This window comes from Salminus brasiliensis, chromosome 25 (genome assembly GCF_030463535.1).
Source record: "Salminus brasiliensis chromosome 25, fSalBra1.hap2, whole genome shotgun sequence".
Taxonomy (NCBI): domain Eukaryota; kingdom Metazoa; phylum Chordata; class Actinopteri; order Characiformes; family Bryconidae; genus Salminus; species Salminus brasiliensis.
The window spans coordinates 17,078,104-17,104,273 of record NC_132902.1 but is presented as its reverse complement, the minus strand read 5'-3'; the positions used below and the strand labels follow the sequence as shown (position 1 = coordinate 17,104,273).

The following is a 26,170-nucleotide window of genomic DNA, read 5'->3' as shown; positions in this document are numbered from 1 at the left end:
TCCAAGAACACAGTCGGTCTCCGTGACTTAGCACAGCCTACTCAAGCCCCAGAGGCCTATTAATAACTTAACATAGAGGAACCCCACTCCTGATAAGGTGTGAGGACTTTGAACTGTGTTAATGATGAAAAATAGGCCTGCTGACAGTAAGACAGATGGGTTTGCTGCTCAGGTCCACCCCCCAGTGCCTTCTTGGAGTGTTTTCCAGTCTTGAGCATCCATATGCCTGACTGGAGTTATTTAAACTGTGAGTAATATACACCAGGAGACACACTGGTTTATGACAGGTTACCCTCACCTCTTGATGGCATCGTTGACAAGTCAGAAATACAAATATACATGCACACTATCTATCACAGTAAGGAATTTCAAGGCCACATAAAAATGGAACCAAGAGATCACTGCACTAATAAAGAAAAGGCCACTGTATCCTGACTGATATTCTGTTCAGGGAATTTTGATTGCACTTTGACAAGACTGTTATTGAGGTCAGGATGTCTGATGATCACCACCCTGGCTCATCCACAAATTCCAAACTTGCCCTAAAAGTATGCTGGGGGCTTTATACCACTCTAGCCCATGTCTGGCATTGTGGCATGGTGCCATTATGTTCATGTTTACCTGCGCCAGAGGGTCCTATTCTATTGGCAGTGCTTCTGTACAGAAACTAGACAAGCTGTGTACATTTGTACATTTGTGTCAGCAATTGGTGGCACAAGTTCAGATGGTCATAAACAACCCAGCATCATGAGGGGGGGGGATATTAGGTGTGTGCTGTGTATATGCTTCACTCTGTGTACTTTTAATAATCCTGTGTTGGGTTTAGAAAAAAAAACATGTGCCAAAGCTGCACTCAGTTTGAATCAAACAATATTGCTGGTGTTTACAGTAAGGTTGATTGATTACAGCCAGGCTACTTTTTATTACTTCAATTACCAACCAAACCCCAAAGACCCCCCAAAATCACTAGCCAAGATACAGTGACATTAGAGCTGACTACGTACAATTAGATAAGGGTAAAGCAACCAAAAACTGTCTGACAAAACAGCAGCTAGCTTAAAGTGGGGGGGTCACATGAGGATGTCAATTAAGATCATTCACAGAAAATTCTACGTAGCTTAAAACATATATATATTCCCGAACTGTCTGCCTTGAACACAAGTTTTGTTTGAGGTACCCACCTGTTCCTTTTCTATGTATGTGCAGACTTAAATTATGGTCAAGCAGCCTGGGTCATTATTCATCATGATCTTTTAATATGGAACAGATCATTCACTGCCCACTCTAATTCTGACATCTGTAATGGCACTCAGGCCTGGATCCAGTTTCAACATCCCATTCTCCCCAAGCCTGCACCAAAGCACTCACACGGGAGAATTCCAGTTGTCCAACAAACACAGGCCTCGTGCTATCCATACCTGTTTATAACCTGCCCTACCTCCACAGGCACATCCACTTTGGCTTTCCATGGTCTTTGTTGCATTAACACCCAGATCTTGTTGAATCTGTGCTGCTCCTTTAGGGGATGATGACTAGAGCATGCTGTTACAGTGTTCTGCCACAATCTGGGAAGTGTAGTATGGCGGAAAGAGGCGACACCTGTCTAATCATCTTCAAAACGGGACTAGTAATTCACCTAAAGAAGGGCAGGAATGTAGCCTAACTAACTAGGGGTGTGAATTTTTGATCTTGGGCAATATTAGAAATTAAACAATTCATGACAAATTCTCACATTTCACCAGTATTTACTAGAAATACAGACAACAAAAACAATACTTAAGGCTTTTTTATTGGATTTATTATGTAATTTATACAATATAAGCTTTTTTATTGTAGCAAGAAAAATAAAGTGTAAAATTTAGTCAATATTATTCTAATTATTCTCGATTATAATTATTTTATTCCAGAATGAGTGAAGTTGAATCGTCACCTTCAGATTGTCCAAATGTTTGTGGACACACCTTCAATTGAATGCATTCAGCTATTTTAAGTTCCACCCATAGCTAACACATGCACACAGCTTGTCTAGTCCCTGTAGAGAAGTACTGCCTATAGGACTCTCTGGATCAGATAAATATCAACCTATTGGCACCATGCCTAATGCCAGACATGGGCTACATGGGTATAAAACCCTGCAGCACTGAGCTGTGAAACAGTGCTACTGGTGTTCTTCAGAATGATGGAGTTGGAGATGAGGTCAAGCGATGATCATCCAACATGTTGACCTACACTCTTGTCACTGAATGCAATCACATTCTCACAGCAGTGTTCTAAAATCTAGTTGAATGTTTTCCTGGACAGTGCAGTGATAGATCGTTACTAGGGATGACCCTTAGACCATCTTTGAATAGACCAATTGGAAAAAAAACAGTTCAGGTCAGTAATCGTATAATGACCAGAATATACCCCCCCCCCTTTATATTATGCTTATATAATAATATAATGTAATGAATTATTTTTTATACTGGTGCCTAAGCCATGTTACAGGTCTTCAATATAAAGTGAATTAAACTGAACTGATTCCCAATCCGTGCTTAAAAAGTCAAGGTCAGAGCGCAGGGTCAGCAATGCTACTGAGCCCCTGGAGCAAGGGGGGGTTAGGTGCCCAACAATGACAGCTTAGCCAATTAGGCTATTCAGCCCACAACCCTGTGATCAACAACACAATAAACAGAGCCACCACAACCTGTTTGCACTGTTAGAGATAATATCTGACTATAACGTGTCGCTGCATTGAAACTTTAGGCACATAGTTCAAGAAAGACCAGACCATCATTAATCACTATTTAACACATTTATTTTTCTTTTAATTACATCACAGATTATTGCAAGGTGCATGGGAGAAAACACCACCTAAACTCTAAAAAGAGTGAGGCATGCGGTGATTCCCTCTTATTAATTCGACTCCACATCGTTCAAGCATTCATGTCGTCACCTCAAACAAATGAAATGAAATTGAAATAAAATGAACACAAGCAACAACCCACACACACACACACACACACCTACTGAGTGAAATAAGTAAATGGTGCATTTCTGGGACACATGATGCATGGGAATATGGGATGTGTGCATGAACTTAAGATGAATAGGCAAATAAATACAATGAAATCTTTGTGCTCTGTAGTATGACCACTGACGCATCCTGAGGTCAGTTTTAAGTCTGGAAGACTAAAAGAGGAGCACATGGGGCCCCAGGGTGTCCATTCCAGAGTCGAGTCTACAGTATATCTCACTTCTTGAGATCTTCTTTGGTGATTTGAGCTGCAAAGCAAAGACAGAAATGTAAGAAAAAGAAAAACTATATTTAGGGGAAAGTCTGCCAGTGCAGACGTTATCAAACACTACTACAAAAAATGAAAATTTAAAACAATAATAAGAATAAAACAAAATAAAACATTAAAACATGCAGATTGTGACTGTTTATTTGAGCAGTACAAATGGTAAAATAAATTGTAATGAGCATATTTTAGTTCAGTTGCAAGAAAAAGTGAATCCATTATCTGCACTGATTACTAATAAAATATGGTCTTATTGTTATCTAGGACACAATTATAGACAAACACAATCTAACTAAACTAATAACAAACTAAACAAACAGCTGTGCTGTTCATGTCTTTTATTCAGTACACTGAGTAAACATCCACAGTGCAGGCTAGAAAAAGTAAGTGACCATCTGTGTTAATGACTTTTCCAAGAGTGAACAGGTAATAGGTGTTTCAGTTAAGGAGATGCAAACTAAGGGTTTCACTGATGCTTTGCCCATTAAATGAAGGCATATGAAGCTTTGTTATTGACAAATCTGTTCTTCTAAAGAAAATTGGTTAGTGTGAACCACCGATGTAAACAGCATAAAAAAAACTCAGAAGACATGTTATAGAGATGCATGAAGATAGAAAAGGCTACAAATGCATTGCCATAGACCTGCATGAAAATCCAGGACTGTTTCTGCTCTCAGTGCAGAAATATAGATGGTTCCAAAGGGTTCACTTGCTTTTTCTTGCAACTATATTTTGGCTAAAAGACAGCTACAGCATGCAACTTCACCACTCACACAATATGACATTTTTTTTATTTGAGTTTTCAAATGAAAATCAGTCCTGCTGAGTGAATGTGTAAAATGTGTTTCATAAACGTGTCAATACATATTCAAATGAATGGGTGCGGGTGCAAGCTATAAGATTACACAAATTCTTGTTATTTATAAGATCTTACAATCAGATAAATAATCTATAGTAATGGTCTAAGATTAGTGTTTCTTAATCCTGGTCCTGGAGCCCTGTCCTGCATATTTTAGTGGATTCTCTGTTTTAACACACCCCCTGCAACTCTGAAAGGACTTATGATTAGTTGAATCAGGTCTGTTGGGAGCATGGAAAGCACTAAAATATGGGCCAGATCTCAGTTATGCAGAATATTGTGTACGGGTATATCGCACAGAGAATATTGTCACTGTCACGCAAAAAACCCTGGACCCCTAAAATGCCAACTTCAACAGAAGTAAAACACCACCTTAACTTTCAGTAAAGTCAATGTAAACAGATTTTAATCCATGTCATTTTGGAGCATTTCTATTGGTCCATTCATCATGATATTCTGACACAATGTGAAGAACCAGCGCCAGATTTCAAAAAGCAAAACAAATGAGGTTTTTGTGTGACAGAAGCATTATATCATTTCTAAAAGCTAGTACCACACCTTGAGAATGTGTGTGGATTCTCATTAGAGATCTAAGAACCCTACGAAATCCAATAAACTTTTATACAGTTATTAGACTTGTTCATAATACTCATAATGTTGTAGAGTTCACAGAGTATGTTCACAGTGGAGTTCACAGTTGTTTATGTTACAAAAAGCCACAAAATGCCACCAAGAAAAACTGACAACAAAGCAAGCCACTTCCTGAACGGTCCATTTGAACATTATTGGAGAGAAACTGCAAGCACATAAACAGACCTGAGCTTGATGGGCTTACCTTTACAACATTTCACACAGAGCAAATCTGACTTTATTCACGAGCTGGGGGAGTTAATGGGGAAGGGTGATAAGAAACAGGAAACAACAAGGAGGTAGGATTAAATTTTGACACACGTCAGAAATTATGGATCTCTGGAAAGGGATCCATTCTGGGCCTTTGGAATGTATGCCAAGATACATTGTCAGGTCCAGTTTTTTTTTAAAAAAAGTTAATCATCCAAGATGAAAACAAAAAAAAACAAAAACATTTTGATATATGCCAGAATTGTCCATGTATCCATATATGTAATGTATTGATACAAATACACAAGGCTAGGGGGCCTAATGAATAGTTTCCCAGACACAGTTTGAGCCTTGTCCTGGATTACATATCAATGTTAACTGTGATTCATCTTGTGATGCAAAATCTATTTTAGCTTTGGATTTCATGTGTCAGGTTAACTGAGTGGATAACATTGTGAGAATGTATCCTACATTAGGCCTCCTGGGACTGCCTTGTATGAGAATGAAACCATGGATTCTGTTTTTGTCAGCATATATCCATACATATAAAGCACAGTCACTTAAAGTGAATATAAAGAGGTATAATTCATATATGATAACTGCAGTGCCACTCATATATGCCCTCATATTTTAATGAACACCATACAGGACAATAAAGCAAGAACAGGCAGACGTGCTACACAGAGTCCGTTCAACAATTAAGGAGATGTAATTGAGTTATAAAATCTATTATTTTGGTCCTGTGGGACATGTAGAGAGAGCTAAGACTCAAATGATATCCGCTGAATGTCATTTAAATGTACAGCTACCATCATTTATAGATAATCTGCTACAATGTCAGTGATTGCTCTTAAAGGAATTGGTTGGCAATGAAATTAGCATGATTTATCACTTAACCCACATGCAGTCGATTAGCCCAGACACGTTTAAAATTTGTTTATCTCAGACAAAGGTTAGGACACAATATAGCTTAGTAGTATATCAATAATAAAAAAAAAAAAAAGCAGAACATTACGTGGATGATTATATAGCTCCAATTTTAGCTTAAATGTTTAAACAAGGTCTATCCATGCTGCTGTACTAGATTTATTCAAACTTTATCTTATCTTTAGCTTTTCAGTTGATTTGTGAAGCAAATAAAAAACGATTTTGGCATGCATTTACTGAGATCAGATTAGTACCAGTGTTTGTTAGCAACATTAACCTAGCAGCTATCGTTGAAACTAAAGAAGCACACATTAGATATCAAGCTTGTTGGCAAATCAGCTGCATCCAGAATAAGTGATAAATTATGTTAATCAGAGTTTTTTTTACCAAACTACTTTATTTCTTTAACCAACTTATATTTGTAATGATCACACCGATATGACAGAAATGTCAACTCTACAATTTCTAAAGGGCTGAGGGTGAGGCAGGGTACTTACGGCGAACCTCCAGCTTGCACTCCACTATGTCCTCTCCACTGTCATTAACCGCTTTACACATGTACACACCTCCGTCGAATGGACACGGCTTTCGGATCTCCAAAGTCAGAACACCCTGCTTGCTGAACATGCGGTACTTAGCCTCATTTGAGATGTCCATCTTGTTCTTGTACCATGTGATTTTGGGCTAAGTAGAGAGAAGAGAAGATGTTCAGAAACAAATAAAAAATGTGTGGCTGTTGCATCAGGGCATAATACCTCCCAAGTAAACCCTTAAAAGGGGGGGGGGGGTCTGTCTTCAATGATTTTTTAGTAAACTTTAAGGTTCTATGTAAAACAAGGACAACTCAGTAAACCATGTGCCTGATTAACTCATAGACTTAACCTGTCACACTCTACCCCTACAATACCCATGGCTTTATGGTTTCCAAGTTCCTGGACACCACCATATCCAGAGGCCTGAAGCAGGAGAACAGGGTCTACATAGTCAAATAAGCTCAGCACAGGATGTTATTCCTCAGGCAGATGAAGGAAGTCAACCTGCCACAGGCCCTGAAGGTCCACTTTTACACAGTGATTGTCAAGCCCATCCTCACATCATCCATAACCATCTGGTTTGGATCAGCCACCTCACAAGAACAAGCTAAACTCTAGCACATAATCAAGACAGCAGAGAGGAACGTTGAGTGTACTCTGGTCTAAAATAGGAATACACGGCCTGGTGGATGTTATCTACAATGACAGACTCTTCACATTCCTGGACTTAAGAGATTTGCTTAATCTGCCTGGCAGCTCATTCTGCTTCTATTTACAACTTAGAATGACTAGTAATGCTATTGGAGTTCCCTGGGAACACAGGATTGTACATTCATCCAATTAAAAAAATCTATACTTTAATCTCTCTCATACCTCCAAATTATATTCTAACTACATACAAACAGAGAGCCAGTGTCAGATGTGGGAAAAAGATCTTGGTAACGGACACAGACTGGATGTGATTTGACCCGACACTAATGCGCTGACTTTAGCCCAGTCCAAACATGTACACCACTTTTACACTAATGAAACACAGTACATCAACACAGCTAGTGCCAAAAGTAAGTCTGACCTAAAGTATTTTATTCATAATGAAAAATGATGTACAGATTTGGATCAATCAATCCTAACCTTAGATAATCAATTTATACACTGCACCATATATATATATATATATATCTGTCTAAATATTTGTGGACACCCCTTCTAATAAATGCATTCAGCTAATTTAAGTTGAACACATTGTTGACACAGTTGCGCAAATGCACACACACAGCTTGTCTAGTCCCTAAAGAGTACTGTCAATAGAATAGGACTCTCTAGACAGATGCCATATAAGATTTACCTTTAGTTCTCTTATCTCTAAGAAAAGTTTCAAGATTCATCCTCAAGCATGTTTTAATAATTCCACTACTGTACAGTCAGTGTCCAGCACCATTTGGTCATTTTGGATTTAACTCATCTGTTAATTACCAGATTTCATAGGAGTGTTTGAGAATAGAAATCACCAAACCATACTAGAGACCGGTCCTAAAAGAACTGTACTGTGTGTTTTTTATTAATTGCTTTTTTCGACATAAACATTTGTGTTATAATTAATTTCATATACTTATTTAACAACCCTTAAGAGCTGCATTGTGCCTCAATCAAAAAGCAATCCATCTGAACTTCAGAGTGAATGGGCAGAGCTAAAAAGCTGTAGGCAGTAGAACATAATAATAATAATCTGGGTCCTATCTTCACACCCAAAACAGAAATGAACTTCTAGTGAAAGATTCAGTGAAAGATATTTTGGGGAACCAAAATAGGTTCTTCTATAGCAGGGTATTTCTTGGCAACCCACAGCTCTGCACAGATTCTTGGATTCCTTGGCTCAACACACACTATCATCAACTGATTACCAAGTCAAGGATTACTTCAAACTAAAATGGGCATCTTCTAATTACATGAACTGCCCTTTTTGAACCAAAGGTAAGTGGGATGTCCTGCTAATTGCCATTTTAGCTTTTTTAGCAATTATCTCTTTTTTGCAAATCTAGATCTTTTTTTTTTAACATCTCTTTTGCTGGCCGGCTTCACAGAAGGCAAAAACATATTGATTGTTCATTGGAAATTGCTGCCTGCCATCTCTGTCTGTCAACAACTCTGCAACTTCTAGATATTTTGGGGCTAGAGTTTTCTGTGGTCCGTTTGTACGGCACAAATGCAGGAACATTCAGACCCTATCCGGTGCTATTGTTAACATCAAACAACTTATGCAAGTTGTTTTTTTTCCTTCTGTGTTAGCCTTGAGATCCTGCCAGGGGGTGTTGGGATCAGAATCTTCACAAATTGTCCTTCTTTTCTCTCTCTGTCTTTCTGTCTTTGCCTCTCATCATTCTTGTTCTGTTTGATGTCATTATTCATAATAAATAAATAATTGATCACAAGTATTTTGCCAGCTGTCAGTTTACTCTAAAAATCTGTATCCAGAAATAGTCAAGGGCATTCATCACCATGGATGCATTGTCTGTAAAAGGTTTTCATATGCAGAACAGTTTGAAGTCCAAGCATGCTCTATCCAGCCTATGTCAGAGGCCAGAATAATTCCCTTTGACCCTTTACATCAGGTTTCAAACATGCTCACCTTAGGGATGCCTCTTACAGAACAGCTGAGCGTGGCGTTATAGCCTGAAATGACTGAGCGGTTGACCAGCGGGTGGGTGAACTTCGGTGCCTCTGAGAAGTTGTGCTCTTTGTAATTGGGTGGCTTATACACGATACCTTAAAATGAAACAGGTCGGTACAAGGTTAGGGTGTATGGGAAGACGAGACACATTGAGCAAAACAAGTCACTTGTGATAAAAGCTTAGTGTAATTTAATATGAATGATTTCATTATTGTGGTTGACTGAAATAAGCATATGCGTACAGATTCTAAGCTTTCAATCAACATCATGTTTGTGCTTCTAAGCAGATGAGTAACTATTTCGTTATGATTCATATTTGATGAAAATCTGTTGAGTGTACAGTGTTATGTGAGGAACAGTTTTGATATGTGTTCATCACTTTTTGATATTCAAAAACTTTTTTTGTTTACAAAAAGTGTTGTAGACTCCAACCTGTCGATACAGAATGTTTATGGAACATTAATCTACTTATCTAACTAACAATAATTATGATCGAATTAATTCGCTATAATGAAACCGTAATATATGGATTTTCTATTTCTATTTCTATTTATTTCACTACAGTTATACCAGCATCAACTGTGTGTTTGGCAGATAATGCCAATAATTGCACTCCAACTCCAGAAACATATAATTCAAGCCTATTCACCTGTGACCCAGCAATGACCAATAGTCATTAACACAGTAACAGCATAAGTTTAAAATGACATTTAACAAACCTGCCACAAAGAACTTCAATGCATAACACTGTGCCCTAACAGCAAGTCAACGCTCCTATTATAGAGCTATTATAGAGCTACTTATACTAGCCACCAGCAAAGAAAACACGCTGTTTCTCTGTTTTAGCATCTTATTACTCTGATGTTCCACCTTAACAAAAATACTGCATGTTAGCTAGCCATCTTTCATCAAAACAGGATGAGGAAAACTAATCCATCAGGTGAGGAACAAAGAGCTGCAAGACCCATCCTCAGCATTTGAGTACAGTGCTTAAGTGTCTTAGATCACAGATGTTTCACTTTTTACATTTTTGTCTCAAAATCTAATCATAAACATGAGTATTAGAACTGTGGTATAACAATAATACACTCATGATCTTGCTATAATATAACAGTAGTACTGGACTGGTGATCTACACAACTCAGTCTTTGGCTATTGTGTCTATGACCACATCACACCAGTACATATCTTGCTAAAATCTCAATCTCCTTCTATTGATTTTTGGTATGAAGGTCTAAATTAGTCAGGGTACAACATAAGCTTGTTGTGTAAAGTGGTTAGCACCGCTCACCTGTTTTCTGGATGTAGGCGCTGTCTTTAGAGAAGCAGGGTTCTGGACTCAGCCCCACCATGTTCATAGCAAACACCCGGAACACATACTCATTCCCCATGATCAGGTCTGACACCACGCAGTTGGTGCGGCGATACTGCTCAAAAACTGTATACCATTCCTGTAAAACAAATACATACAACATAAATACACAGCAGGGCCTTCTTTAGCCTGCCGGACTGTAGTTATTGGAAAGCAGGTTGCTATGCTAACCAGGCCTCTACCTGTGCAGGCATGATTGCAGCACTATGCAGTTAGAAACAATTACAAAAAATAATCACAGAGTTTTTGTGTTACAGTGCTAAAAACAAAGCTATCCTATGCAATGCAGTGGTATACTTCTGTATGAGCATGCGGTGCCATAAGCCAGGCAATCAGAGCAGAGCTTGTTCAATTATTTACAAACCCACCATAAAAGGAAAATCAGTGTGTTTTAAATTAACACAGAAAGGCTTATTATACACTAAGGCATATTATTCAGTAATGACAGGGACTTCTGTACAAACTAGTGGGGATATTCTTTAACAGAATGGTTTGTAATAGGCTTTCTCTGGGGTTATGGCTAAATAACAGGGTTGTAAAATTATGTGTAAAACTGTATCTTGGCATTTTTTCATCTTCTTAACTTCTTCTAATAACTTTTCAACAAGTCAGTGGGTGGCAAAGACCCAGTATAGTTGTTGCATGTTTTCTTTCGCATGGCCTCTGTAACATAATATGGATGCAAAGCCAAAACACCACTTACCTTTCTAATCTTTGTCATCATGTAATTTGTGCAAACATATAGTACATCTTATCACGCATTCAATATTACATTTCACGATTCATAAATATCTAACTGTACAGCTGCCTTTGTCAGCATTTTACATAGTAGTATCGTGTTACACATTTATTAAGCCTAATGCCATTAGCATGACAATATGGACAATGGAGGTAGACGGGAGTAAAATGGTGGCCTATGGACGCGTTCCAAGGCAGAGGGCCTAAAGTGCTTTTATATTTAGTAGCAGGGCATCTCTGATTTCTGATTGAGATATTGTCCTGTGAAATGTGAGGATACCAAGCCTCCTGGACTCATTGTTCTGGATGTGCAGAGAGGAATAAATTGGGTCTAATAATGATGAGGGCTGAAACTCACAACAGGATCCTTTTTTATTTAGCCACTAGGCTTTGTGGCTCCGCAGAACAATGGAGTGATGAGCGTGGTGTACTGGCAGCTTTTAAAATCAGGCCAAGGCTGCTGGACAGGCAGGAAGGATGGAATGCCTGGCCCATGCTGAGGGGCACAGTTGCTCACAGATGAGGTGCAGCAGGGGTCGTTTTGGGGCTTTGGTCGCCAAATTCTCTGAATGGCGTCCTTCTCTCTTGCAGAGACATTTGAGGGCTAGCGACCAGCCGTGTGTCACAAGAGAAGCTAAAAACACCATCAGTGTCCATGCACCCCCTGCATCTCTTGTGCATAGTGCACATACATTAATCAATTATAGCGGTGTGTCCGGGAGCTTAGTTGCTTTGGCCTGACACTGGAAGACATATGCTTCTAACATTAGACACTGGCAAATCTTAGATATCTCTCATCCAAGTGCCACTGGGGGTTTCCACTCAGCATATGAAAACCCCAAATGTCTACTTTTAATGTAGTTTATTGAGTCCTAATAAATATTTTATTGGTCATCAAAGTTCTCCTATTCCGTGTGGATAGGTTCCTGGTTCCTCTTGGTTTTTCTTGATACTTTCTCTCAGTTTGCTTTGTGATAATATATGTATAAATAAAATTAAACAAAGTTCAGTCACTAATTCACTAATTGCCTTAAAAAATTACATATATATATATATATTTAGGGCAAAAGAACACTTAGAGTGACAGCCACACATGCTCATGCCATACACTACCTCCACCATGTTTGACAGATGATGTGATATGCTTTAGACCATGAGACCTTTGACACCTCTTTGCAACATATATTCAGATACAACGACCAACAGTAAATGTAATACTTGGAAGACACTTTTCCATCTTTCTCCTTAATTTGTCATGAAATAACAAGGAAATGGGCTACACTTGACAATGAAACTGTCCAATTACATTTGAGCTGTGAAAATCACATCTTGACTGCCTCATTTCAGATGCATTATAATGGTGTACAGAGGCACAATTATAAACATTAAACTAACTAAAATAGTCTTGGAATCAACTGTATATGACCAACCAATTAGTAAATCACTACTGAAAAGAAAAGAGATCCCAATCAATTCAGCCAGTTGAATTATTTCAGGATTCCCAGCCATGAACACCACATGGCAAAAACTGACGGTAAGGAACATCATGTCTTGTAGTACATGCCACAGTCCTATATATGTTTTGAGCCTACCATGGTCTTCTTGTCAGCCTTTTGGATGGTGTAGCCAATAATGTCACAGTTGCCATTGTCTTTGGGTGGTTTCCACTCCAGTGCCACATTAAAACCCCACACGTCCACCACCTTCAGGGTCTGAGGAGGTCCGGGCAGATCTGGCAGAGAGAAAAAGAAATGTGCTAAGAAACAGTGTGTGATTTAGAAAATTGTGTAAAGAACACATTTTCAAATAGAGCTGTACCTTAAGGACCCAATCCAATATAATGACTGTAGTGCTACATATATAATTGTGATTATGAAGTCTTATGAAGAGCGTGTGGCTCTAGAGGATCTAAGCAAAAACACAGACAGAATATGAAATGGAATTCTGGTGAAAGAGCTTACCTACAATCTGAATAGTCACACTGGCCTTGTCTTCCACATTCTCAATCTGCACCTGGAGTTCATATACGCCAGAGTCCTTGCGCTCTGTCCTCCTGATGAACAGGATGCTGTCCGTATCACTGTTTCTCACACTCACCTGCTTGGGGTCGAGAGGCTCATCGTTTTTAAACCAAGTCACTTTTGGCCTTGGCTTTCCCTGGAGAAGACGACACATTTAAACACAGGATTTAGTTTGTGTTTGTTAATCCCAGCTATGCGAAGAAAGCAGGATCCTTTCAAGCTTACAGACTGATGTGGACTGGGATAAAAATTTGCAACATAAATATTTGATTGGAAACTCTGCATGGTGGAATTTAATCTATGACTTGTCAAGAGAACTAACCGGCAGATGGAGTATGCTCTACGCAGTGGCTTCTAAAGGCTGAAATGTCACTCTGTATGACAGATTTTCTGTGGAAGCTGCCTCTTTTACTGATTTTTTCTTTAGATATCCATACTTCTCCACCAAGCTACAGATGGTAGATGCAGGAATTTTTCACAAATATTTGCACACTGTCCAAATGTTTGTGGACACCACTTCCAATGAATGCATTCTGCTACTTTAAGTTTCACACAATGCTGACGCTGATGTGCAAACGCACTCACACAGCTTGTCTAGTCCATGGGCTACAGGGGTTTTGGATAGGTTGGGGTGGTGATCATCCAACATGATCTCACTAAAACTCTTGTAGCTGAATGCAATCAAATTCTCTCTGCAATGCTCCAAAATTTAGTAGTAAGCCTTCTCTGGACAGTAGAGACAGTCACTCCAACAAAAGCAGTGTTAACTCTTTTAATACCCTTAAATTAAAAACAAAAACACAATGAATTAGCAGGTGTCCTCATACTTTTGTCCATATAGTGTACTTTATATATACTCTTAATGTAACGAAATATTACATCAGGTGATAGTTCTTTAGACCCTCAAAAGGTTCAGAAGCACCAAACGTGGTTCTTTAGCATGTACAGTGGTCTCCAACCCTGCTCTTGGAAATCTACCTGCCAGCAGACTTTAGTTCCAATCCAAATGAATAAGGTGAGAAAGAGTGTGTGGATTTGTGACCACTGCTCTAACAGATATTCATGACCAGTCTACGAGGGAAGTGAACTCTGTGAACTTGGTGCTGGAGTTCTGGGAGCTCCCCCCTTGGGAAGTTAAACTGAGAGATAAAATTGAGGCACGGAGGAAAGGGGACAGTAATGAGGTTCAAATTTTAAGTGGCATGGTTTAAGACAGGAATTACTTTGAACTAATTAAATTCAACAAATTATGAGAAACCAATCAGGCACATAAGAACTGGATGGCACCCTTTTTGACATCAGATTGGAAAAACAACAGCAGGGCAACAAAGGGATAGATAATCTGCTGACTGACAAATATTTAGACTGTGTAAAATAATACTTCTAGATGCACTGATAGTGATTCTAAAATGCAGACTATGAGATGTCTGTGAGTGAAAAGCAATAGTCTTTTGGTATTTTAAATGCACACTGTCATACGCATACAGGAATCTTAATGAGCTCATCACTGTAAGATTGGCTCTGGACCAGTCTGTGCGTGTGTGTTCGTGTATACACTGGCCTGCTGTTTTTGAGTAACAGCTCCCCACAGAGCCTTCACAGCTGCTGTTCCCATTCGTGTCATTGACACTTATCAAGCTGCCATCTGTATGCAGTCTCTCTCATCGGGTTTCACGCCGCACAGCTATATTTATAGAGTACAGAGACAAAGAGCATAGGGCTAACGGCCATAAACACAGTACTGTAGGCCTACCTGGGTAACACTTTCAGTCTGGCAGTTAGAGGCCGGGTAAAGAAGGTGTATCATGGACGAGGGCTTGATTTATAAACTGTTTGCACTGATTTGAGAAAGCTTTTAGAATGGAATTTTGACTCCAGTGCACAAGACTGCAGGGTAACTTTAACTAATGGAATGAGTAATGATTCTTTAACACTGGCTGACCTTCTGCATTACACAATAAATCTTGGGTTACCTCAGTGTCAATTCATACACACAGGTGCCATGTGGTCATTAGAATGAAACAGCTGCTCCTCACCTGAAACGGGATCACCAGGTTAACGGTTTCCCCAACTTTCTTGATGATTGTCTGGCGGAGATTTCGAGGGATCCAGATTTTGGGGCGCTCTGTTAAAATGAAAAATGAGTTGAGTAGGGAAACTGAGTAGGGAGACACACTGACAGTATTAATCTGTGTGATGATGATGAAATGATCCCTTGCAAATATTCATTCCTACAAATAAGACATTCAAAAACTTTGCTGAAATCCCCTTTACCATAGTAAAATCAGACAATGAGTACCTGTAATGCATACCAAACCATCAGACTTCAGTCAAAGTGGGCAATGCCACTGCAGTGTGTAGCATTTCTCTTCATCAAATCTCAATTATTTCATAAGCTGGTGAGACCTTCCTGAGCTGATTTCAGTGTTATAAGAGAAAACATGCTAATCTCTGCAGAGCTGTGGCCTGCACAGAGCTGAGTTTGCTGCTAGCCTTAATGTTGTATGTGCTGTACCTGCTTATTATGCTTACATCAAACAGAAGGCAGCAAACTAGGAAAACACCTTAGACATCCAGACCCTCAGTACTGGAATGCTACAAGGCTGTGTGCTCTCAACCCTGCTCTTCAGCCTCTAAGCCACATCATCTAAAACCGTCTGGTTTGGACTGGATTGTCTACCTCACATGAACAAGCCAAACTCCAGCATGTAATCAGAAGAGAGGTGTACTCTGCCAATGCTTCTGGACATACAGGACAGCAGGGTCATAAGGCAAAATTCAGGATTCAAGCTCCCTGCACTACTTACAATGTACTTCTGTCCATATTTATAGGTTACAGTAGGTCACACAGGAACTACACAAGCATTTGAGATAACTCACCATAGTGAGTTCTACCTGGGTTACGTAGCATTACACCGTTCTCACAAGCGTTACGTGCCGAGCACAGAGCAGCAGCAATGGATGCTATTATCTTTATCACATGTCAGTGGAGCATCATGATGACTCTGAAGCTGTTATTTAAGCAAAACATTTATGTCATGTTGCTTTAAGGAGTCATTATATACTGTATATTGTGTGTAACAGAGACATAGCTTCAACATACCCCTGCACAATCATGAACAGTGACTATTCATCGAGCATTCATTTATCAGCATCATAAAGGCTACACGTCACACGTCAAGTTCTCAACAGGGCCCTCTGCCAGATGAGCACTTAGCACAATATCGTCTTATCAATGAACGGAAAGTCTGGGGGGCCCTGGAACCTAAAATAGACCCCGCTTATCTCCTTCCGTTCCCAACACTAATGCACGATTTGCTGTGAGCAGCTGGCAGATGGAAATGCAAATGAAGGTTTGTAAACAGGATCCATGACATCCATCACATCACACACTGTGCTCGCATGTTTGTAATCCTCAAGTTTACTCAGATGGTTTGTGGAAAAATTATAGCCATGATTCAGGTGAGTTACTTTAATGCTGGGCTGCAAAACTCATTGATTTAGTTTGAGGAAAATTCATCCGGCAAAACATAACAAATCTATAATCTATTCGTGTGAATGGTTTAATTAGAATAATTGACTTTGTTATAGAACACTGTTCTAGTAAGCAATGAAGATATCACATCCCGGGGCCTTATGATGTAAATCCCTGCATCTACCTTATTTATTCTGTATGTCTGTATAGCCTGTAGTGCACTCTAGTGCACTAGTGCAGTGGTGCATATTTCCACCTCTGTAGAGACTGATTTTCCATATACACACCTAAACCTAAACAGAGGTAAATCTGTGTTTTGATGTGACCATGACTGTGGGGAGAAAACCTTATAGCTATATTTGAATAACTGATTGAAACTTCCTTTTCTATCTGCTTTCATGTTTTATGTAACACTTAAAGTTTTGAGTGCAACACTTTCTGCTGCCTTGCCTTTCCCTGACATGAAGTCACGGTTAAAATTTGGCATTATGGAGCTCCCAAGGGGCCCAACCATATAAACATTGGCCTTCTCATAGACTGGAGACTGAGAAGTTGATCCAGGGCAATCATCCCTTGCCGAGAGTCGAAGAGAGCACAACTGGCTCTGATATCTATAGATAGGTAGGATGGTAAAAGTGGGAATTCTGGTAATGTGGGACAAACCAGCATTGGTCTTTAAGTGTCAACAGCAAAATACAAATGGGTGGCTATTATCTTCTACAATGCATCTCACCTTGGTTCTGTTCACCCTAGCTGGAGAAATGATGTGTATTCACAGTGTGTGGATGCACACACAAGTTGGGTTGAAGGAAAATATACTCACGCATGATCTCACGGATTGTGACAGCCTGGGGCAGAGTGGCAGGAGGACTTGGGCCAGCCACGTTAAATGCCCGCACGCGGAACAGCATCTTCTCTCCTGTGGGCAGGTCACGGATGATCACGGAGGTTCTCTCTGTAAGACCCTCAAATGCTGGAATCCACTCATCAGCTAGAAAAGACAAAATGTGTTTTAGTTCTTCATTCCTGATGATGCTTATCGGGTGTGTTAATAAGGGGTCTGGGCTATAATGGTGGGCTTCTTTTACTTTGTGATCTATGTTTGTGTTAAGCTAGTTAGGGGTACAAATTAGCTAAAAAAAAATATGATCATTGTATTTTAATTCACAGCAAAGATGGAACAAGAGCTTGTCTGGTGTTATATCTCTATTGGTTACATGTGATACTGTTCACTATATATTGTAGAAAAATACTACTAAATTAAAATCCTAAATGGATATAACAACACACTGTATTAATGCATACTACACTATAAGGACAGAAGTAAGTAAAAAAAAGTACTGGGACACCTTCTCATTATATTAAAGTATATGAGTATGAGTTTTGTTTTTAACTGTCTCTACTGTCCAGGGACGTTCTCCTAAATGTTGATGCACTGCAGTGAGGATTTGATTGCATTCAGTGACAAGAGAATTAGTGAAGTTAGGATGTTGGATGATCACCATCCTACTTCATCCACAACTCCTCAACTCATCCCAAAAATATTGACCATCCATCATTCCAGAGATAATTCAGACTGCATTCGCTTTAAACACAGTATGACCATAAACCATTTGATATGAAATGACTGGAAGCTCTAAGACTAAGGCGTGAGAAACAAACTCTTAATAGTGGGAGCAGCGGAATAAGGTGGATAACCGAAATGCGGGTTTGGTAATATCTTGTTCCATTTTCCATTTTCACATGTAATTCCCAACCGTTCTTTCCATTTCCACATGTGTGACCCAACTGTCATGTCTAGTTTTATCTATGAAAATGAAGGTTCCTAGTCTTGGAGCCCTGCATTGTACTACATAGTTTTGTGTTTTTCCTGCTTTACGAAACTTGATTCTGTTGAAGAAAGGATTTATAATTGGCTAATTATGTTTTCAAACAGGGGAAACATGAGGCCATGCAGTGCAACATGATGGTCAGTCTTTTTCAAGCTGAATTGGTTATATCATAAGTGGTTGTGTAATGTAATATAATGGAAGGATTTTGACAGATTGATTTGTATAGGATGAAATATAATGAAGTAAATGTCGAAGACAGCCCTAGTGTTAATAACAGTGTTACCTGACTCCCAACTCAATAACAACATCGTCTTTATTAGCAGATTTTGCGATTACATTAATGTGAGGTTGATGGAAGTGAATAAGGCTACAGCTACTAAAGGAGGTCTGGGTTTGGCAAATTGCCAAATGATATCATCATCATCATCAAGCTCATCATCTGTAATCACTTAAATTACATAACCTCCTCAGATAGAACTAATCTACTAATCTAACTCCAACAGGACTATGGTCAGTCTGTTTCTTGTTGATCATGCCAAATTGTATCTCTTTTGTCAAAGCTGCATGCCATGAAAAGTTCACATATGGACACACACATACACACACTTACAGCCTTCCTTGCAGTACTCGACCCCATAGCCATCGATTCCAGCTGAGCCTACTTTCTCTGGAGTCCTCCATTTCAAAGAGATGGTGGTGTCACTGATGTCATCCACACACAGACCAGTGGGCTCACTGGAAGGGGCTGTGGGAAAGCACAGAAACATTTCGTGGTCAAAAGAAACTGCTTAAGACAGGCTTATCTTATTTGGATAATCTCTGTGGACTGTAGTTACTGTTACTGTTTACAGACACACTATACAGACAAAAGTATTGGGACACCTGCTTATTAATTGTTTTTTTTCTGAAATCAAGGGTATTGAAAAAGAGTAAATGTCTCTACTGTCCAGGTAAGGCTGTTGGAGCATTGCTGTGAGGATCTGATTGCATTCAGAGACAAGAACCTAAGTGAAGTCAGGATGTTGGATGATCACCACCCCACCTCATCCTCAACTACCCAACTCATCCCAAAAGTACTGGAAGGAGCCCCAAACATCATTCCAGAGAACACAGTTCCACTGCTCCAAAGCTCAATGCCTCTACCCCACATCTGCTTGGCTCATGTTTAGCTGCATTTGCATTTCTAAGTAAGCAATGGGTGCAACTTAAAGTAGCTGAATAGTGTATTACCAGCTTACCCTAAATTTAGACTATACCTAAAATCAGAGAACTAGTCACTGGCAATCAAAGTCCAATCCTTAAACTCAGATTCCGAAGTAAAATGAGAATTAAACCTAAAAAAACCAACAACATCAAAGCTCAAATCATTCTTAACAGCTATTAATGAACAAACTGCCCTTTTTCTTGAAATCGCTGGATGCAGTAAATACTTATTTAATAATACATAACCATTCTGAGTATTTGAAAGATATCCTGCACTCCCGCACAAAATAGAGGTGCTTCAAATGGTTCATGAGCAATGGCATAGAAGAATGACTTTTGATTTCATTAAGAACCATGTTTGTAATAGAGATGAGTGTAAAGAAGCTTTTGAAGATCTGAAGAACCGTCCATGGTGAAAAGCTTCTTTAACATTTTAAAGGTTCTTCACACTCACACATCTCTATCACATACATGGTCTTTATGAAGTGGCATCGCTCAAAGAACCAACTGAAGCACCTTTATAAGTGTGTGTTAATTCTGTTCCCTGTGTTGGTCCTACGTTTTAGCTGTAACTGGGTAGTTCTGAATTTCCAGCAATATTTAGAGGTTAACCTTGACTCCTGGCAGCAAGGAAAATACTTATTGTACTCATGGTGTATTTTTAGTGTGGAAATTTGCTTTGCGGTGCATATTTACTAAGCCATGAAGACCAAAGGTGGAACAGAAAACGCCTCGGTACTGTGCGGATTTACTGGACTTGTCACCAAGGTGTTTTAAAGCCTGTGCTCTTCCACTTGTCAGTGTGAAAACTAGAGCAAAGCCCTTTCACCATGAGAGGAAGCCATGGAAACTATGAGCGCAATAAAACAGGGAACGCCTAAGTGAGGTACATCTAACCTTACCTTGCAGCCAACCTTCACGCTCAGCTGCCCAGCACATTCAGGCACAACTGTCATTGCTTTAATAAGCGCCAGTTAAACTTGGGCTGGCGGTGATAAGAGCCTCTCAGAGATATAGATGCTGCCACTGTTGATGTTGCAGCATCTAGGACAGGAATAGTCTGCTCTTGGTGTTGTCCTGACATGTTAGGGTGCTGGGAGAAAAAAAATTATGGATGGACTTAGGCATGATGGACGTTATGGATTCGGGAGAGCTTTTCTTTCAGATGAAACACGTTTGGATAACTGAAATAGCCGTAGCTATTGACAAAGTCAATTCTGCTCAGAACCAAAAATCGGGCGAAAAAGCTGCAGCTTTAACCCTTTGAGGCCAAGAGTATTTGTTCTTATTTTATTCTTAAAAAAGTGAGTTTAAATGTAAATAATGAACAAATAATATATAAATAATCTGAATTATGTTGATTATTATGAATAAAAACATGTTTTATGGTCCCTCCTGGATTATCTGTGCATTGCATGCACCAGAGAAATACATACATATGTTTAAAAATCATTAAGTAACATTTTAAAAGGAACTCAGACTATAAGGGATTAAACAATTGTGTTTGATATGTCTCTATCTATATTTAATTAACTGTGAGCTCTACATTCTGGATGTATCCAATATGATACAAATTAAAAGTCTTGTATGCAAAGTGTTATTTCTTTTTTAAATAATTGGTGAGAGTAATTGGTCCAATTGTAAGGAACTACACATTTCTGGATATGTAAATATTTGATGGTTCAAGCTTTAAAAGGTTTAAAACGTCCATGTCTAAAAGGCCTCAGAAGTCATGTGTCATTCTGTAGCTGCCGTCATGCCCAAATAAGAAGCTCCTGGCTGATATCACGCCCTATGGGAACGCCAGCCACCACTCCTGTGCATTGAACTGACATTGTGTGAAAGTAACTTCCAACACTAGAATCTAACAACAGAAGCTGTATGCTACTACTGCCAGAGCAGCTTAACTACCATGGTTGATAAAGTTTAGTGGTTTGCGTGTCGCACTTTGGTGACTTTTCAAGTCTTATGATGTCAGTTCAGTGCACAGCATTGTTAGCTTGCATGTAGCATTCCTATTTCCACTCTCTAGCAACCCCGTAATTCAGAGCCAGTGAAAAAAGTTCATTCAGCAAAGAGTGTCAATTTATTACCACACTGACACACTAGTTGTGATTTTTTTTCCCACAAAGAAAACCAGCCTTGACCTGAAGTCCCTCATTTGGGCATGACACCAACTACAGAAGGACAACACAACTTCACAGGTCTAAAAGCAACTGATCAATAAAACGTTCTCTTCTTAGCTAAATTAAATCTGCATGTTTCCTAAAGTCAAAGCATGCCAAAATGCATACAATACTGATATCAAACAAAGACCCAAAGCTCAAATTAACTCTTGCTCGTTGCTGAGAGCTCTGTGTTGAGAGCTTGAATTACAGCTTTATCTGATAATGCAACAGGTGAAACCAAGCTGCTGGAACATTCAAATAGGTTAAATTTCAGAGCAAGTTTTCTCAAACTTTCTTGAGCTTACAATGCAAATGAATGAGCAATGAGCAAATGCAACCAATGTGCAGAGCGCATGCTGTACTTCCCAGCAAATCCTAACCTTTTTGTAGCCATCACAATATGCTATCTACAGATCTTCACAGTCTACTGAAACCCAATGCATGCATTCACTAGCTCCTCTCCAACTAGAGTTAGAATCAGATGCATACTGCCAACAGGTTCTGGTTCTGGTTCAGGCTCAGGTGGGGGGGCAGGCTCTGAGGGAGCTCCCTCAGCAGGCGGTGCCCCCTCCTCTACTGTAGGTGCCTTCTCGGATGGCACTGCTTCTCCATCTGCCGATGGTGCCGGTTCCACAGCTGAAGGAGCAGCAGCTTCAGTGCTGGCCTCTGTCGCTGGCTCCTCTGCAGGAGGTGCAGGTGGAGCTTCTGCCTCAGGCGCTTTGGCCTCTGCGGGGGCATCGACCACTGCGTCCGCTGGCGCTTCTTCAGCCGGCTTCTTCTCTGCCGTTTTGGGGAGCATAGGCTTGGTCATGGTGCCGCTAGGTCACTTCAGGCTAGTCTGGTGCAGCGTCCCTGCAATGCTTCCTGAATGCCGTGTGTCTGTCTGTGAGCCTGTGATCCTCTCGTTCCCGCCTTTCCCTAACACCTGCTATGGTCCTCTCCTGGGCTGCCCTCTGGGAGCTGTGATCAGGGTTGAGGACAGTGGTAGTGCAGCTGGCTGAGATTGTACTCCACCCCCCACCCCACATCCCCCATCCCCTGTCCCCCCCTGCCTCCTCCTCTCTGTGGTCAAGCAGTTTTGGGCAAACCACACCACTAGACGCAGCCTTGCGGCATGCTAATGTGCCATTATTTATAGAAGAAGAGTCCAAAGATAGTTTCCTAATCTGTTGTATTGTAATGGAAGGCACTGATAGCTCTGGTTTAGAGAATTGTTTATGCCAGATAAAGTGAGGGATGAGACAAGGACATCAATGACAGCTCTTTAACTATTTCAAACTTGCATTACTATCCCAAACATCTTATTTTAGTCAATGAACAGCCACTGAGGACTTCTCATGGCCATTCCTTCAGTAGATGACAGGCTGGTCAGAGCAATGACGCGGCAGCATGATGACGTGTGGCTGAGTGGCTCCAGGTGTCCAGAATAGAGCAACATTCCTTACTTGGCAAGCAGATGAAAGGACAGACACCTTGAGAGCAGCAGGCTTGTAACAACCTCATGCACAAAGCAGCTAACCTCTGACTCTTCCCAACACTGAAAATAAACTGAAGGTATTTTAGCATTTAGGATCTGCCTGCGATCTAGGCAAAGGGTTCTGTAAAGTACTGAAAAAGGGCTCTTTGACTTGTTAAACAGAACCTACATCTACAAATGTTCCAGTTTCCAGTCAAAGCAAAGAACCCTTCAAACAAGCAAACAACCATTTAAGCAGCGAAGTGGTTATGTAAGTTGCCTTTACCAAAGAAATCTCCACCTTCTATCTTGTATCTAGTTCTGCAGTTAGTACTTATGTATTACTCTCAATCTCTAGGAACTAGCCTTTTTAAGCCCTGGGCAATGTTACCAAAACAATGAATTTCAGCTGTCTTTCAGTGAGATTCAGAGTTATCAAATTTACCTGATAAGTCTCTATTGAGTCACATCTTTCCCATGAGTTCAAGATGTTATATATTTCCATACTGCTTTACTTGCCCTTTTAGTAATGTCCTCTATTGCCTTCCATTGCGTTCTTTGGTTAGACTTACTGGCTGTAAGAGTTTCCATGATGGCTGGTACAGTTCCAAAATCCCATAATTTGTGTTGTTTTTCTGCTTTCATGAATTGAACATAGCCATATGATACTAAATGCAGGAGTAACACTGAAAATGTTAATTAGATATTTGTGCGATTGATTTGAACTCAGTGTGCACATTTTACTCAAGTAACAAATCTAAGAAGCTTCTATTTATTTAAACAGTGTGTTTCTTTGCACAGGAGAATGAAAAAACGCCTTGGAAGTCAATGTGAAAAGATTTGATTCCAAGTCATTTTGGAACACCGAATTACATTAAAACAGATGGCAGTAAACATAATACAGTAAAAGACATTTTCATTTTAAAGAAGGTAGTTGACATTTTGTAAGTTTGTGAGCTAAGAACAAAGCTTTAATACAATATTGTATTTTTTGCCAAACCAAATGTTGGATGATAACTATAAAGAAAGTAAATGTGATGTAAAACTACATTTTTTTATTTAAATGTTATTTGTATTTATTCTAATATTGTATTTGTGCTTTACTGAGACAATAAACACTTTTATCCTAATTTTTGCAGGAGTCTAGAACTTTTAAAAGTGAACCCTCCTCAGAAAGACATGTAAATCAAAGCAGTGAAACTCACCAATAGGCACAAACGGCTCAGAGGCAGAACTAGGACGTGACATGCCAATTGCGTTCACAGCATAGACTCGCATCTCATAGGTCATGCCCTCGATCATCCTCTTAGCTTCATATGTGGTCTCCTTATAGGGGTCAAAGTTTAGCCGCATCCACCTGTAGCTCTTTTTCTTCTTCCTTTCCAGGACATAGCCTTAGACAACATACAATTCAACAGGTTAAGCTGTTGATTAATATCTTAGTCTGTCTGCTGTTTGCTTTAAGAGCAGAATTAGAGCTTAAAACACAGGATTAGTTTGCTTCAGAGGTTGGAGTACAGAGAAACCGTACTTAAATGAAAGTATAATGGAGTGAAAGTCAAACTGTATCATTACTCAAGTGTATAAAAGTAAAAGTAAATCAATAAATAAAGCATCTTATTATTTTGGTGTTGTGTGATAGCATGGATGTTAATGGTCAGTATTGGTCATTATACAAAGAAAAAGTAGAGTGGTTGTGGGCAGTTTAATTGTGAATTTGGTTAAATGTGTAGATGATAATGTATAGAGAAATCTGAAGGACTGAATAAAAATGTAAGTAGTGTGCGTTTAAAGTGTCCAATCAAGTAAAATATTTTCTAAAATAATACTTTAATATCATAACAAACCCAAGACTGGCTGGCCACCATCGAACAGAGGAGGATCCCACTGGACGACACAGGAATCCTCACCAACGCTGAGGATTCGGGGAGCTTGAGGTGGGTCTGGCACATCTAGAGGAAAATAATGAATCATTTATTAAAGCACAAAAATCATTGTAAGAATTCTCCAGTTTCATTGTTAATCTCAATACCAATTTGGCATTAAGGAAATGTGAATATGCAGTAAGTCATTGTGAAGCTAGACACCACCAATTCATCAGAGACTTGATTAACACATACATTCAAAAATCTCATAAGGGTATTTACTAACTAACTAACTAGGAAATGCATATGTAGTTAGTTAATGCCCTATGAATGAATAAAATTTCTGAAGCTGCCTGATGTTAATGTCCCATGTTAAAATGGTCAAGGATGCACAATAGCGAGAAATATATTATCTTTATATACTACAGTCCGGAAATAGCAGAGGAACTCAACAAGCAGTTTCTTTGCAAATAATTAGGTTCCTGCTAAAGCATGAGTAGACTGATAAACCAGTGTGGTGGTCAATTAGTTACGTCTGTGTTACCGAGGTGAACAGTCTCCTTAGTAGTAGACATCCATGCATATGCATCCATGCATATTCAGAATTTAATCGAAATCTCATAATTATTCACTTTTAAATAAAATTTGCTTTTAAAGCTTTTGTTACTGAGACATGGTAAATTGTTTGCTTAGTTGACGAGGTGTTGACAGGCGGCAGTCCTTCTTGGGGGATTATAGAAGCAACAGAGCATAAAGAAATTTCATTAAACATTAAGAGAAAGCCTACAGAAAGAAAACTGTCAATCAGTAACAATTATTGTAAACATGCCAGCAGCAATGTTTTAACATGTCCTTTATTCAAATTTATTCTAAATGTATTCTGAATATGTTAATTTTGTTGTTTTTGTCAAACTGTTTCACAGTATTTTTTT

General features: G+C 39.4%; 1 protein-coding gene across 1 annotated transcript in view; it reads right to left on the bottom strand.

Annotated features, from left to right (window-relative positions):
- Positions 1-3,232: 3,232 nt before the first annotated feature.
- The window catches only part of mybpc3 (myosin binding protein C3), a 50,606-nt gene continuing 27,668 nt past the window's right edge, over positions 3,233-26,170 (bottom strand). The window contains exons 22-32 of the mRNA XM_072671369.1: positions 25,221-25,325; positions 24,579-24,767; positions 19,157-19,291; positions 17,538-17,705; positions 15,276-15,364; positions 13,180-13,375; positions 12,811-12,950; positions 10,400-10,559; positions 9,067-9,203; positions 6,405-6,591; positions 3,233-3,264 (exon numbers count right to left, since the gene is read on the bottom strand). Of these exons, the coding sequence (XP_072527470.1) occupies positions 3,233-3,264; positions 6,405-6,591; positions 9,067-9,203; positions 10,400-10,559; positions 12,811-12,950; positions 13,180-13,375; positions 15,276-15,364; positions 17,538-17,705; positions 19,157-19,291; positions 24,579-24,767; positions 25,221-25,325 (1,538 nt within the window). The remainder of the gene's footprint in view (positions 3,265-6,404; positions 6,592-9,066; positions 9,204-10,399; positions 10,560-12,810; positions 12,951-13,179; positions 13,376-15,275; positions 15,365-17,537; positions 17,706-19,156; positions 19,292-24,578; positions 24,768-25,220; positions 25,326-26,170) is intronic.